The 16,213-nt window shown below is 50.2% G+C and overlaps 1 protein-coding gene across 1 annotated transcript in view; it reads right to left on the bottom strand.

Annotated features, from left to right (window-relative positions):
* Positions 1–16,213, bottom strand: part of SLC2A13 (solute carrier family 2 member 13) — a 115,773-nt gene that overhangs the window by 17,043 nt on the left and 82,517 nt on the right. Inside the window, exons 5-7 of the mRNA XM_056107810.1 lie at positions 7,715–7,878; positions 5,448–5,568; positions 2,998–3,123 (exon numbers count right to left, since the gene is read on the bottom strand). Coding sequence (XP_055963785.1) covers positions 2,998–3,123; positions 5,448–5,568; positions 7,715–7,878 — 411 coding nt within the window. The remainder of the gene's footprint in view (positions 1–2,997; positions 3,124–5,447; positions 5,569–7,714; positions 7,879–16,213) is intronic.

The raw sequence follows: 16,213 nt of genomic DNA, 5'->3' as shown, positions 1-16,213 counted from the left end.
ATAGAAAGGCAAATTTTGGGGACAACAGACGTCAAGATAACAGATGGAAGATAACCAGAATGGAAGTTCTTGTATCAAGGCTCTACTGATGGCCCTATGGGATCTGCCTCTTCAAGGCAGCCACTGAATTTCTAGGGTGATACACAGGTGCTCTACCTAGACACAGCCTAAGAGTCTTTCTCGAAGTTCGGCAAACATTCAAATAAGGCCGACAGGACCCAGGGCTTCCTCATCTTCCTACACTTCCTTCTATCTGTATATCCCCTCTGAGTAGCCCCTCTCCGTACTGCCCAAGGGACCCTCCGGAGCAGGCAGCCTCAGGGGATGGAACCGGGTTACTGGTCTACACAGTCTGCAGAACTAGTCCCAAGAGTTGCCCAAACAGGCCAGGCCAATATGATGTACAAACCCTGTAAAATTCACAGCAACAATTAGGGGTTTCTGTGCACTCTTTTTTAGCAGATTGGGCTGCTGTTTGTTCTGGTGTACAAAGCGTAGGTTTTGTGTCCCTTCCTTGTACATGCTTGTAGAAGGCCGTGGTTCCACCTCCTCCATCACCAGAGGTTACCTGCGAAACAGCTCTTGGCCTTCCCTGGGTGTACACTCGCGCTCAGCCCTGCCCCATAAGGCTGCGACCCCCTGCCCTGCTGCCTGTATTCCCAGAGCAGTGGCTCTCAGCCCACCCTCAGGCTCATGCCCACAGGGCAGTCAGTCTTGCCTCTGCCCCTGGGTGCTGCCCAGGAGGCCCCAGTTCTCAGCTCAGCCTCATCCTCTGCTCATGGTGTGGGGGGAGGCAGAGGGAATCGGTCTCCTCCCCTGTTCCCGAGGAAACAAACGGGCTCAGCCTCCTCCTGGTCACAGAGCTTCACCGCCTGGTGTATGCCCACTGAGAGTGCCTGATCTCAGCCCCAGGTGCTCGCTCACCAGGCAAAGATTGTGCATCCCCTTTCACTCTCCAAGTCCCTGACTAAGAACCACCTTGTGGGACTCCTGGCCCCCAGATTGCTGCTTCTGCTTCTGAGTCTGCACCTGCAGACACGGTGAAGTTGGCTCAGCAGAGCTCCCGGCTCTGGGGGGAGATGCCTCCAGCCTCTGGTCTCAGCCCCCAAGGCCACTCCCAGGGGTATTCTCTAGATGGGGGCACATCCGTGGGTTTCCACCCAGGGCTGGTATCTCTGCACCGGGCTTGAGGTTTTTATCTCCTGCTGGTGATTCTATGCAGAACATTCCTGGCCTGTTACCCATGAGACACTGGTTCTTTGGTTCATGGACTTTCACCTACTCAGTGGCTTCCTGATGACCCATGGAAGTGGGGTCCCCTCCTTCATGGCAACAGGCACCTGGCAACAAGAAGTCTTGGGTTTGGTGAGAGGTACGATGCCCTGATCAGAGACACACACCTCTTCTGCTTATGTGTTTATAAATCCTAATGCAAACACCTGCCCGGATTATTAGGGAAGGTCTTCAGAAACAAGATTTGGGTCCCCAGGTTTGAGGACAACTCTTAAAGTTGCCTTTCTTTTTGTGTCACAACCCAGAACAGGAGGATCGAAGGATTCTCCAGAGAGACAAAAGGAGATTAGCCTCCTGGGAGCTGCCCCAGCTGCCTCTGGGCTTTTCTGTGCCACCTCAGTGGGAAGGCCCATGTGCTGCCACCAGCAAGGAGAGCGAGTGTCCAAACAGGAGGAGCCCCACCACGCCCTGCCAGCTGTGGCAAAGGATCCACTGTGCAAAGGATCGCCGGGTGTGTGGCTGTCCTCCGTGATCAAGAATGTCGGGTGGGACAGTCAGTTTAGGTGATCTTACAAAGGAAGCCAGGGAGACTCCCACAGCCAAGAACACTGGAGGTGGCAGCAAAGCTACCGACTGTCCTGGACATGGGAGCAGCCAGCAAAGTTTCAAACCCATGGTCAGGACCCCACGCCCCTCAGACCCGCAGCTGACTGGGTCACAGGCCGTGCGTGACACCACGCTACCTGTCCCCTCTGCTGTGTGGAGTGAGCATCCTTCTGTCACCCCTCACAATCAGGACACTCTCGTCTCCAAACCCTGGAGCGTACATGTGCCAGTGGACTTGGCTGTCGGCTAACCTTTTGTCCACCGATGCAGCTCCTCTGTGGGACAGGGCATCCGAGAGTGCAGCGATCTGGTCCCAGGGAGGTAGGGAAACCCACAGGGTGTTCACAGGACCGCGGACATACAACACACAACCATCCTCTAACCATGGCCTCGGAGTCTCCTACCAAAGAGCAGACGCTTCTCACCACCCTCCTCTGGGCAGATGACGGCCCATACGCTTCTGTTTGGTTTTGTCTGGGGGTCACACCAGACAGTGCTGGGGGGGGGGTGCTTCCGGAGGTTCTCAGGGAAGACGCTGTGTGTTGAGGACTGAATTGAGGCCTCCTGCACGCACTAACTTTTGAGGTCCCTCCCCAGCAATTCCGCCCCTGCCGTGTTCTTTACATGAGAATTTCAGCACAGAGCGTCTAGCCAACTCCGAGATCTTTCGGATAGTCTGTGTCCAAGTATTTGACTGTTAGTTCACAGACTGGGTTTCCCTCGAGAGTCGCCCTCTCTTCCCCCCGATGATGGGGTGGGGGCACCGGCACGGGCATCTCCTGTGCGGCTGGCAGTGTGCCCCTTGCTGAGGTTAAGCTGTAGCTCCCAGGGCTCTAACACTGGCACGCCTGTGCATCTGTGCCGCTGGCCGGAGGCCTCGGTGGCAGCTCACCCGAGTGAAGCAGCACCTGGCGAACGACCCCACAGCCTCACTCTGGCCTCACACCAGCTCCCGTGATGACCAAACCTTCCTCCCTAAAAGTGCAAACTCCCATCCTCACTAGCGACAAGGGGCCTATAGTCCGGGGGTTTCCTGCCCGAAGGTGCAGCCCCTCGCCCACAGGGTACACTGCAGGGACAGTCTGAGGGGGGCAGTGCGGCAACTGTGATGGCACTGCCGACCGGACCACTGGATGTGTGCAGGTGCCCGCGACTCACCGGCCCCAGGCTGCCTCACTCATGGACGCCTTGTTAATGGGGTCGCAGGACGACTCGGTGATGGTGGATCTGTTCACCTTGTAGCAGAAGCCACACTCGGGGTCCAGCATACACTCGTCGCAGAAACTGAAAGAGAAGAGGCCAGCCACGTCCGCAGGGCCAGGGAGATACGGGGGCAGCGGGAAGGTAGGAGGTCACGGAAGCGGCAGGGGCGTTCCCTGCAGCTATGGGGACTGCACCCCCGAGTGGGTGTCCCCAAGTGGGCAGCAGGCTTCGGGCCGCCCTGAGGCGCAGGCCTGGAATACCCTCGGGTGCCTCTGCTCAGTACTTTAAGCCAGTCCCCGCCTCACCTTGGTGTAACCCCTACTCTGCAAACAGCGCCCTCCATTTGACTTTTGAGGACACACCCAGTGGTGCCCAGGGCTTACTCCTGGCTCTGTGCTGAGGGGCCCCTTCTGTGCTGCTGGGGGACCACATGGGACACCGGGAACCAGACCCAAGTCACCGTACCACAGCACTCCTGCTCCAGCCCAGCCCACTCCCAGTGTGGCCCCACCCATCCTGAAGCGGCTGTGAGGCCTCTGAGCCTGCTGGGAGCTCCTGGTAATCAGGGCGGCACTAGTGCCCATGGGAGCACTGGGCACGAGGGCTGCCGTGTGGCTGCTTAGCCAAGACCAGCAGCTGAACCGTTCCTACTTGGATCTACTTATTCATTCTGACTCGGGAGGTGAAGCTACGATCCCGTTCATTCCCAGGCCTTAACTGGTGCCCATTTGGAAAAAGTGTGTTGCCAGTGTGTGGGAGAAAGAATGACTGAAAACACCCAGTAATTTCTAGAAAACATCAGAGCACACGGTGATGAAAGGGATCAGTGCCAGAAAGCTGCCGTGTGTGTGCCAGACTCCATGTCTGGTCACTGCTCTGACACAAGTGTCTCTTGGTCTCCCTGACTCTACCGGGCCCTGTCGGGTCACTCAACCACCAATTCTTCTTTTTTTTTTTTTTTATTAGTGAAACACCATGAGGTACAGTTGTAGATTTACAAATTTTTGTGCTTGGATCTCGGTCATACCACGATCAAATACCCATCCCTCCACCAGTGCCCATTTTCCACCACCAGGATAATATCCCTCCCCCTCATCCCCCCATCCCCCCCTGCCACTGTGGCAGGGCATTCCCTTTTGTTCTCTCTCTCCTTTTGGGTGTTGTGATCAGCAAAAGAGGCATTGAGTGGTGAACATGTTCAGTCCAGTCTACTTTCAACCTGCATCTCCCCTCCTGGGAGGATCCTCCAAACACCCTCCACTTGGTGTTGCCCTTTCTATCTGAATTGTCCTTTCCCCTAGAATACCTGGCTGGCCTCTAAGTTATGGAGTAATTCTCCTGGTGTTGATCTCAGCCATTCTTGGGTATTAATCTCATATTTTGTTACTTTATATCCCCCAGATGAATGCAATCTTTCTATGTCTACCCCTCTCTTTCTGACTCATTTCGCTTAGCATGATACTTTCCATATTGTACCACTTGTATGTAAATTTCATGACTTCATCTTTTCTAACAGCTACATAGCACTCCATTGTGTAGATGTACCAAAGTTTCTTTAACCAGTCATCTGTTCTCGGGCATTCAGGTTTCTTCCAGTTTCTGGCTACTGTAAAGAGTGCTGCAATGAACAAACAAGTGCAGATGTCACTTCGGCTACACATTTTTGCCTCTCTGGGATATATTCCCAGGAGTGGAATCGCTGGGTCAAATGGGAGCTCAATTTCTAATTTTTTGAGACTCGTCCATACTGTTTTCCAAAAGGGCTGAACCAGTCGGCATTCCCACCAACAGTGAAGGAGTGTCCCTTTCTCACCACATCCGCGCCAATAACGTCAACCACCAATTCTTGCCCCACACAACGACTCTGGCTTGTCCCTACTCCTCTGTGTGTCCGGGGCCTCTCTCGTCTCCCGGGTAAGACCACAGGAGCGGGGATGTCCTCTCTGCGGGACTCCGTGAGTAGAGAACTCTTGCTGGAGTTTCCTGGCAACGGAGCTGGGGCCGCCAGCACTGAGAGCCCCAGGATTGAAGAAGCTCCTGATCGCAGTTGGACCTTGAGTGCCACTGAGTCACACAGCACCACTTGGGCTCCAGTCAGTGCTGCCGCTTCCAGGGGATACCACGGGTGGGCCTCCCAGCTGCCCCGTGGGCACCTTCCCTCTACCCTGCTCTTCCTCCTCCCTCTGGGTCCCTCCCCACCTGTCTAGGGCCCTTCTTTCCCTGGGTCTCTCTCCCTGACCCCATCCTGGGGGTCTCTCCTCCCATGGCCCCTCTCCCCCTTCTTCTCTCTCCAGCTGCTCTGATTTTCTGCCCTTCTGTCTAAGCCTGGATGCCTAACACACTGCCACTCCGATGTGAAATTTTAGACTTGAAAGCTTCCCAGGGTAGAGAAGAGGCACTCTCACCTGTATCTCGTACAAGAAGTGTTCTGGCCCGAGGGAGCCCCTGGCTGGAGAGTGACGTGTGGTGACACCTGGGCTGACAGCAGAAAGCCCAGCGCCAGGACGACGAGTGCTACGGTGGTCCCTGAAACAAGAGGCACAAAGTCTGTCCAGCCCTCAGGTTAGCAAGCCTTCACTTGAAGTGGGCAGAGTGTGGCAAGCCAGGTCTAAGGCGCCCTTTCACTGGGCTGAAAGGATACCCCCAATCTGTGGGTCCTGCTGCCCCTCCACGGGGACAGAGCGGGCTTGAGTGTTTACCTGTCGGCTGGGCTAGGACCCTCGCTGGGCCTGCAAGACAGGCTTCTCTTGTTACCAGAACCACCCCAACCACTGATCTGGAAAGATCCAATTGGGACCAAGGAGGAACAAATATGGCATTTCAGAAGGGGCTGGAACATTTCTTATTAAGGAGGTATTGAAGACTTTTGGGTCCCAGAAATGGAACAGATCAATCCATCCTGGTTGTACCTGAATAAAGAAGATATGTCTTCAATTTTTTTTGTTTTTGGGCCATACCCGGCGATGCACAGGGGTTATTCCTGGCTCTGCACTCAGGAATTACCCCTGGTTGTGCTCAGGTGGACCCTATGGGATGCTGGGAATCAAACCTGGGTCGGCCGCGTGCAAGGCAAACACCCTCCCCGCTGTGCTATGGCTCCAGCCCTGTGTCTTCAATTTTAATGAACAGGAATAGTGATATGTTTATCACATAGAAAGTTCTGCTTGAGTCCCTGACGGACATTCTGACAGGAAACCATATTTCAGAGCTTGGATTACTGTTCCAGCCACGGTGCAGAAAACAGGAGAAAGGGGAACACACATGTCAGCACTAACTTTCATGCTGAGTGGATTATTTCATATTTAAAATAGGAACTTCACAGAGTGAAGTTTTCATTCCTTATCCTGGGAGGTGTTAAGGTACACTCAGATATATTTTAAAGACAGTGGACAGAGAGGGAGAGAGGAAAAGAGAAAGAGAAGAGGGAGGGAGGGAGGAAAGAGAGGGAGGAAAGAGAGGGAGGAAAGAGAGAGAGAGAGAGAAAGAGAGTGAGTTCATGGAGCATGGTGGGGAGGAGAGGGTTCAGGGTTCATGGGTCTCAGTGGGAGGAGGAACCCTGAACCAGGAGGGGAACAAGGATTCCTGGAATGTGGTGGGGGAGAATACTCGTGATCTCTGTGGGAAAGAGGGGTTCACAGCTCATGGTGGGAGAGAAGATCGGTGGGCCATGGTGGAGCGAGATGATTCCTCAATCAAAGCGGGAGACGATCCCTGCATCACGATGAGTGAGAGAGGGTTCCTGGACCACAGGGGAGACCGAAGTATTATTGGTTAAAACAGAATTTGTAAAATCTGGCCTGGAAACTGTTTGGGGGCCACCAGCAGAGCTCAGAGCTCACTCCTGGCTCTGTGCTCGGACCATGCTTGGGAGTTATACGCGGGGTCGGGGTAAAACCAGGACTGATGTATGTGATGTATGTGCAAGCAAGTGCCTTAGCTCACGCACCACCTCTTCAGTCCCCAAACTTTGTACTTCTATGGGAAAATGTTATCCTAACTCTAAAATGAATGTATAGAGGAAGAAGGAGTCTGCTTGTACATTTGAAATATGTCACAAAGTTCTCTGATGCGACCATATGAAGACAACACAGACAGGCCTCGTTACGGTCAACAAAAAAGCCCTTGCTTCAGGGAGAGAACAGAACAAGTAGGCAGAATTTAAAGAAAAAAGGCACTTGAAAAAATGAGAAACATTTTCTTGTTTACTAATATAGAAAACACATTTGGTCTAATCTTAATTTGCCCTAAACCAGGTTCAAATTAAAGCAATTTGTGCCTGCTTTGTGATTTTAAATTTTCTAAATGTAGAAATTGTTTTGTTCCACTATTCCACTGCTGAGTGTTTTGGGAAAATGCTCCACGAGTGCTTTGATATTATCCTAAAATTAAAAATAAGACAGGTTAAAGTGTGACTTATGAATACTTATGAAAGTTTTTCAGCCAAGGAAGGACAGAACAAAACAATTATCCTGGTCTCTTTTGTGACTATATCACAAAATAGCCTTCACAAATTCAAACTGTTCTAACAATTTCAGCGTCTCGCGTTCCAGTTTCTATTTTCATTCCCAGAACAGACCCAGTTCTTCCCGTCGTTCTGGCTAGCGTTTCAGTGCGCGCCTCTGTGGGCCTGTCCTCAGAGACCAGCCAGGACCATCCCCGACCCTCCACCCACCTGCCAGGCTCCCGAAGGTCAGCTTCCTGCGGCCCAACCTTTCCACCAGCCAGACGCCCAGCAGCGTGAAGAGGAAGTTGGTGAAGGCCGTGACGGAGGCCAGCCAGATGGCCAGTCTGTCGTCTCCCACGCCGGACATCTGCAGGATGGTGGCGCTGTAGTACCTGTGGGAGAAGCACGGCTGAGTTTCCGCACAGATGGAGCAAACCAGGGGCGTCGGGGGCTAGGGACGGGGTCACACAGACCGAACCAGCCAGGGGAGATGGGAAGTCCTGGAATGACTCAATTCACACCACAGGCTGAAGATCACAACTTAAGAGGATTTCATGCCAAGCGCACTCTTTTATTTTTTGAAAATTTTATTTCCCTGCTCTATGCTCACCGTCGCCCTGGCAGTGTCTGGGGGGACAATCTGGTGCGAACCCAGGTCTCAGGCCTGCAGAGCTTGTGCACCATCCCTTGGGGTCAGCATCCTGGCCCCAGGATTTGTTTTTAACCCAGTGCCAAAGGAAAAACAATAAAGCACTGAGAATTGTGTTCCGAGACGGCACTCACCCCCAAAGGGCTGTTGCTGGCAGTCTTGCTACAATGGGCAAAGGCAAGTTCCAGGTTTGGCTAAGATGCTGAGATGACACTGCAGGGAATAAGGGTCCAGAGCCGAAGCCAGTGGCGTCTGGGTTCTCGGCACTGAGCACAGGGTCCAGTGTTTATCTCTTGCGGCCAGCAAGGGGCCAATGCCTCTGAGTACTGGCGGGCTGGTGGGTCTGACCGTCTTCACCATAGTCCCAATCGCATCAGAATCCTTCTCCACGCCTGCTCTGTCCACACTAACATCCACAATCCCCATCTCGTTTGTTTCTGCCTCTGCTGTCTCGATGTTTGAGGCACCTTCTCCACGGCACAGCCTGGTCTCTACCCCCAACTCCCCATACCGCCCCCCAACACAAACACAATCCATCTCCAGTCACACAAGCGGGCTTGGCGCAGGGCTTGGGGAAGTTCAGGGTTTAAATCACGGGCACCCACACCTGAGCCGCAGGGGACCGAGGGGCGGGCACAGCCAGGGGCCTGCCCGAGTGGAGCAGCACCCACCCTCTCTAGTCCTTCCCAGTGTGGTGGGCAAGCGTCCAGATGCTGCGGCTTCACTGCACAGGTTACGGAACACATTGTTCATCTTTGTGCATGTAGCAGAAGAAAATGGAAAGGGAACCGAATAAGAGCAGAGATTGCTGGAGTTCAGCGCCTGCCCTGCATGTGACGAATCCCTGCCCAACCTCGACGCACACCCTGAGCACTGCTAGGAGTGGTCCCTGAGCACAGATCAGTACCTAGGGGCTGCTAACTGTGGCTTCAGAACTGAAGGTGTGAAAGTATCTGTGCACGGAAGAGCCAGTCTTATCCATTTGTCCTCCCCTCACCCCTCGGACTGAGGGTTATCTCAACAAGCTGTTGACTGTAACAAATCTGCAGCATGCACCCACGAACCCTCCAACCCGGACATGCAGCGACCAAAGGCTCTCGGCTTTGCCCCCTAGGAGTTCTAAAATTAAGTTAATCTATGGAACACAGAGAAGCCGAACAAGGGAGTAGGCAGTACCGAGTGAGAGTGAACCTTAGACTTTGATAAACATGAGGCTACCATAACCAAGCTCATTGAGGTTTCTCGGGAGTTCAAGATGCCGCTCTGCTTAACGTTCATTGATTTAAAGAAGGCCTTTGATTCTGTTGAGATGGAAGCGGTCATTGAAGCCCTAGCCAATCAGGGCATTCAAGCCCAATACATCAGGATCCTCCGTGAGCTGTATCGCGGATTCACTACCAGGATCTCACCATTCTACAAAGAAGTGATCGTTGATGTCAAGAGAGGGGTGCGGCAGGGTGATACCATTTCACCGAAACTCTTCAGTGCCACCCTCGAGAACATCATGCGACGACTGGAATCGGAAGGAATGGGAGTGAAGATAGATGGTCGGCAACTACACCACCTCCGCTTTGCTGATGACATTGTTTTAATAACACCAAACATTAGCCAAGCGGCACAAATACTGGCTGACTTCGACCGTGAGTGTGAAAAGGTCGGACTACAGCTGAATCTTACGAAGACAATGTTTGTGAGAAACAGCCTTGTTCCTGACGCCCCATTCGCTCTCAACGGAACGACCGTCTCCGAATGCAACAGCTATGTGTACCTAGGTTGAGAAGTCAACATGACAAATGACCTGGCACCCGAGCTGCGCAGGAGGAAGAGAGCGGCTTGGAACGCCTTCAAGAACGTCGAAGAAATAGCTAAGAGGACGAAGAACCTCCGGCTCTGGGCACATCTCTTTGATTTCACTGTTGTTCCTGCATTAACATATGCCTCAGAGACCTGGGCCCTACGCAAACAAGATGAGAACGCTATTCAGGTCTACCAAAGAAGAATAGAAAGAGCTATGCTTGGAATATCACGTTTCACTCAAATGAGAGAGAGAATCCGGAGTTCTGACATCCGTCGACGATCAAGGATCAGGGACGCTGTCTCATTTGCCAAGGTGTCGAAAATCAGATGGGCTGGTCACGTGATGAGATTTAAAGACGACCGTTGGACTAGAGCTGTTACTGATTGGATTCCACGGGATGTCAAGAGACCGCGTGGCCGCCCACCTACCAGATGGTCAGACTTCTTCGTCAAGATCATGAACGATCGGTTTGAGGCTCTTCATGTTCCCAGAGCGAACAGATGCCATTGGGCTACACTAGCACGCGACAGGGACAAATGGAGACGTTACTGGCGCCCGCTCGAGCAAATCGACGACTAACGGGAACTTAAGTGATTAAGTGAGGCTACCAGCTTGTGGGGGTCTGCGGGGGGAAGAGCCAGCGTGAAGGAGACGTAGGGCTGTGGTGAAGGGGCAATAAACTTATACATCAAGCTCTGAGTACTAATGCTATGACAACTACTCAACCTAAACCACAATAAAACAAAAAAATGAGAAAACCTAAACCACAATAAAACAAAAAAATGAGAAAATTAAAATAAGGCGGGAGCGAAGGCGCTGCCTGTGTGCAGCTGGCCCCTGCGGGATCCACGGCACCGTGTGCTTTCCCTGTGCATCACCAGAAGTAGCTCCTGGGGCAGTGCTGGGTACGGCCCCAAGCCCCTCTTCCCCCCAATTAAATTAACAAATGAGATGGAACAGTTTTTTATTACCAAAGTGAAATCAGGAGAAAAGGATGTCTAACCGAGGTTTGCCATCTCGGGAGAGCTCAGTATTCCCTTGTACTCCACATGCATCAGTCCTCTTAGTTTACCTTCAGGCTAATTTAGTCCCCCCTCCTTTACATAACCTCAGCTATCTCCTGTTACTAGCAGACAGCAGATAGCTTCATGTTCAAACTCAGAAGAAACTAGCAACTGGCATGTGAATACTTCCCAACAGTTCTGAGTCTGATTTCTGCTGAGCTACAGCTCCAGGAGATGGTCTGTCCCTGATTCAGGACGAAGGGAAAGTAAGACACGCAATGAGCAACGAATAAGAGGGATAGAGGCAGGAATAAAGACCACATGGAAACAGACTACGGCGTTGAGTCCCATAAACAACTCTGAATGGCAGCTACAGCTTAAGTCTAAATTGGCCTGACATTGATACCACGCAAGGGCCAGGAAGATTGCTCCACGGCTGGAAGCCTGCCTTGTGAGCTGGGGGAGAAGGAAGCTGGGATGGAGAAGGGACCACTAAGTCAGTGATGGTTGGAGGGATCGCTCGGGATGGGAGATGTGTGCTGAAAGTAGATAAAGGTGGCCCAACATTGGTGGTTGGAAAATGTGCACTGGTGGAGGGATGGGTGTTCGATCATTGTATGACTGAAACTCAAACATGAAAGCTTTCTAACTGTAGCTCACAGTAATTAAAAAAATATGCAAGCAAAAAAATAATTGGCCTGACAGATGTAGATCAGTTGCTTACAAAGTCCGAATGACATTCAGAATCTGAATATGGTACTGCTGCTCTTAGTTCAGTTGTAGACTTAAAGGAGTTTTCCAAAAAGCACATCAATAACAAAGACACAGTCATAAATTTATCAGGTGTGCCACTGATTTTTTATTTGGTATGTAGACATGTTGTGAAATAAGGTTATTGAACACATTCAGCAATTTACATAGTTCCATTTTTCCCTCCTGGGATGGAGCAGATGTTTTAAGATCTAGTCCCTTAGAAATATTTATACACAGAACACAGATGACTGTCATCTCCTTGACACGCCAAGCTCTTATGTGGAACCACCAACCTGCTGTGTCTCTATGAGTTTAGAAATTCAGATTCCACATAGGTGATATCACACAGTCTTTGTCTTCTTGGACTTGACTTCACTAAACATAATGCAATAAAGATTCCCTGTTCTTGCAAGGTAAAGGTAAAGGTAAAGGCCCTCCCGTTGATCGTCGATTTGCTCGAGCGGGCCCAGTAATGTCTCCATTGGAGACTTTGTTGTTACTGTGTCTGGCATATCGAATATGTCACAGGGAGCTTGCCAGGCTCTGCCGTGCGGGCGAGATACTCTCGGTAGCTTGCCGGGCTCTCCGAGAGGGGCGGAGGAATCGAACTCGGGTCGGCCATGTTGGCCGCTTGTAAGGCGAACGCCCTACCCGCTGTGCTATCGCTCCTGCCCTTGCAAATGACAGAATTTTCTTCTTTTCTAAGAATGCATACTATTCTAATTCTTACTAGCAATACAGTTAGAGAAACATACATGTCTGCATCAACCATGTTTCCTTGACTCAATCACATCCTGCCCACAGTGCCTGCGTTCCAATTCCACACTTCGGCTGTCATGCCCAGAGCAGGAATGAAGAGGGGATGGGTATCCCATCATCCTAAGTCCTTCTGGCCTCTAAGCCCACAAGTGGAGTAACTGGACTTGTGCAAGTTCTATTTTTAGTACTTTGAGGAAACTCCTTATGGTTTCCACGGAGGGCATGCCAGTTCACAACCTCACCCCTCACGCACATCTCCCCATCCCTCTCCAACACGTATGTCCTCAGTTCTTTTGACAGCAGCCAATCGCTCAGGTGCAAGGGAATAGCTCACTGTGATTCTGATTTGCATTCTCCTGGTGATTAATGATGGTGAACTTTGAACCTACTGGCTACTTACATCTTCTCTTTGGGAAGATGTCTATTCAGACCTTTCAATCATTTTTATGATTAGATATTTCATTTTTTGCTGTTAAGATGTTCGATTTCTTACAATTTGGGTTCTTAGGGCGTTTGCCTTGCATGCAGCCAACATGGTCGACCCAAGTTCGATTCCTCCGCCTCTCTCAGAGAGCCAGGCAAGCTACCGAGAGTATCTCGCCCGCATGGCAAAGCCTGGCAAGCTCCCCGTGACGTACTCGATGTGCCAAACACAGTAACAACAGGACTCACGATGGAGATGTTACTGGGCGCACTCGAGCAAATCGATGAACAACGGGAGGACCGTGACCGTGACCTCTTAGCAGATGTATAGTTTGCAGAAATTTTCCTCTTCTACACGTTGTCTTTTCATTTTGTTGATGTTTTTTATTGCTTAGCAGAAGGTTTTTTGCTTGATGCCAACCTACCTGTTGATTTTTGCTGCTGTGGCTTTTTCTTCAAATAGCTGTATGGTTTTAAGTTCAGAATTTGAGTCTTCAACCTATTTTGAGCTAATTTTCATGAATGGGTAACCATTCCGATCCTTTCATTCTGTGGAAATGTTATTAGTTTGGGACCACAGCCATAGTACTGCACGTAAGGTGTTGCCTTGTACCTGGCCAACCCAGGTCCTATCACCTGCATCCCAAAAAGGGGGTGGGAGTTGTTAGTACTTTTATTAATAACATTCATTTTCCCATTGAGTATTCATGCCTCCTTGTGAAATATTAGTTGGCCATGTATGTGTGGGAAATAAAACTGGAAGAAATTGCCGAGCCCTAAGGGAGCCTAAGACGTGAAGATCACATCCCTCTGAGATGCAATCGTGAGTTCCTTGGAGATGGGGAAATTGAGGGCCCACCCACAAGAGAGGACCCCTCAGAAAACCAGAGGTTACAGGAGAATCTAAAGGTTGGGCGACGATTATGAAAGCACCGCGGCAGTGTGAGGCTTCCTCAATGACAATGCAGATTAACGATCACGTGGACGGGAACTCCAGACCAAGACAATTCAGAGAAACTGTTTATAATCTTCTCCCAGAAGCAATTCTCTGCCTCTTCCACTCTGGAGGAGAACGTGTTCTCGCCTGGACATACATCTCCTCTGCCTCTCTTTCTTGCGTGCACGCTCTCTCTGCTTCTCTCCCCTCACTTCTAAATTTCTTTCAATAAAAGATAAACTGCTTTGCGACTTTGCTTTCTGCTGAGATTATTTTCGGTGAGGGGAGGTGACGGACCTGGGCTGCCGGTGCTGGGCTTAGGTCTGACTCTACCTCCTGCATTTTCCTCACTCCACACTGAGTCCGCAGCTCCCTGAGAGCTCGGGTGGTAGGGACCGAGTCTGAAGTCTGTGGTGAGCACACGTGAGCCTCTGCGGGGGATGTCTCTCGGGGCTGGCGGGACACGGGCGTCTGTGCTGTGGAGGGCCCTGTAGCAAGCTCTGCCTGGATGACACCAGGCCTCTGCTGGGTGGCGACGGTGGGTGAGGCAGAAAGGTGGACGCACTCTCTTGAGGCTACCTCCCTTGCCCCCACTTTACCTAGTCACTGCAACAAATCCATAGATGAATAAGGAAAATGACCTTTATGTTAACAACACTGGTTCTTTTAATCCATAAGCATGTGTATCTTCCCATTTACTTGTGTCTTTAATTTTTTTTCTTAGAGAAAAAGAAAAAGAAAATATCACGTTTCACTCAAATGAGAGAACGAATCCGGAGTTCTGACATCCGTCGACGATCAAGGATCAGGGACGCTGTCTCATTTGCCAAGGTGTCGAAAATCAGATGGGCTGGTCACGTAATGAGATTTAAAGACGACCATTGGACTAGAGCTGTTACTGATTGGATTCCACGGGATGTCAAAAGACCGCGTGGCCGGCCACCTACCAGATGGTCAGACTTCTTTGTCAAGATCATGAACGATCGGTTTGAGGCCCTCCATGTTCCCGGAGCGAAGAGATGCCATTGGGCTACACTAGCACGCGACAGGGACAAATGGAGACGTTACTGGCGCCCGCTCGAGCAAATCGACGACTAACGGGAAGTTAAGTGATTAAGTGATTAAGTGATTAATTTTTTTTCATCAATGTCCTAGAGTTTTCCATGTACTGATATTTTATCTCCTTAAATTTGCCCAGAGGCATCTTACTCCTTTTGACCATTATAGACGTGACTGCTCACTTTCATTTTCAGAGAATGATTTTTTTTTTAAATGGTGTCTAGAAACAAAATTTATTTTTGCAAGTTCATTTTGGATCCTGCAATTTTACTGGTACGGTAAGAGATTATTCTATCTAGCAGATTAGATGTAGACATTTCTAGATGAAGTACGGGATCATCTATGAACAGAAACAATTACACTGCTACTTTTCTTCTGGTCTTGAGTCTTTGTTTTTCTTTTGTGTGGATTTGATGCTGCTAGGAAGCCACCCCGGAAGAGCGCGGGGTGTTGTGGATCAGACCCGGACCCCCACGTGCAAAGCAGCACCCCAGCTCTCTGTGCTGTGCTCCGGGCCCCTCTTACTTTTCTTGGGTTTTTTTGGGGGGCGGTCTAACTGCTATTGCTTTCAACGCAGCATTTAACAAAAACGGTGAGACTGGTCTTATTCCTTCTATTCAAGGAAAACTTCAAGACTTCCACTGTGGGGTCTGACACGGGCACCGATGGGTCCTCTGCAGGAGGAAGACTGAACAGAGACAGCCCTGGGTGCATGAGTCATCTGGTCTCAATCACATTTTGAGAGGAGCAGCGTCTACTGGACGCAGGCCCTCTCTTACTGATAAATTAGGCTTCAGAATGCTAACTCTCCTATGGCGTTTAGGTCAAAGGACTGTGTGTGTCGTGACTTTCTGAGGAATGTTTTGCCAACATTACTGATTTTAATGCTGAATGCTATCTTTTATGCCACTGAAACCTATAAATATTAATATTCTTAAACATTTCAGAAACACTGAGCCACAGAGCCAGATAAATTTCAGGAGCAATCATGTATATCTTTTTAATATTTTCAGTCTAAAGAAAAAAATCCTGTTGATATAGCACTAGGCCTTTTAAAAAACTTCCAGTACAATCTCCACGCTTCCATAGGCAACCCCTCCCATTGCCTCTTAGAGATGAATGATCCCTTGAGAGTTTTAATCAAAATCTCTTTGGCTGTGATGAGTAATAATTTCGGCAAAATTATATCTGGCACCCACAGTATACTTATAATTTTATTTTTCAAGTGAAATCAAGCAGCTGATTAAGAAGATTCTTATAATCTGAAAAGCATCCTAAATTCTAAAGGCACCTCATTTTTGTCCTCACAGACACACTTGTTACATAAGCAAGCTCTTGTCCTTAA

Source organism: Sorex fumeus, unplaced genomic scaffold, assembly GCF_029834395.1.
Source record: "Sorex fumeus unplaced genomic scaffold, SorFum_2.1 ptg000177l, whole genome shotgun sequence".
Classification (NCBI taxonomy): Eukaryota; Metazoa; Chordata; class Mammalia; order Eulipotyphla; family Soricidae; genus Sorex; species Sorex fumeus.
This window is presented reverse-complemented; position numbering and strand designations above follow the sequence as displayed.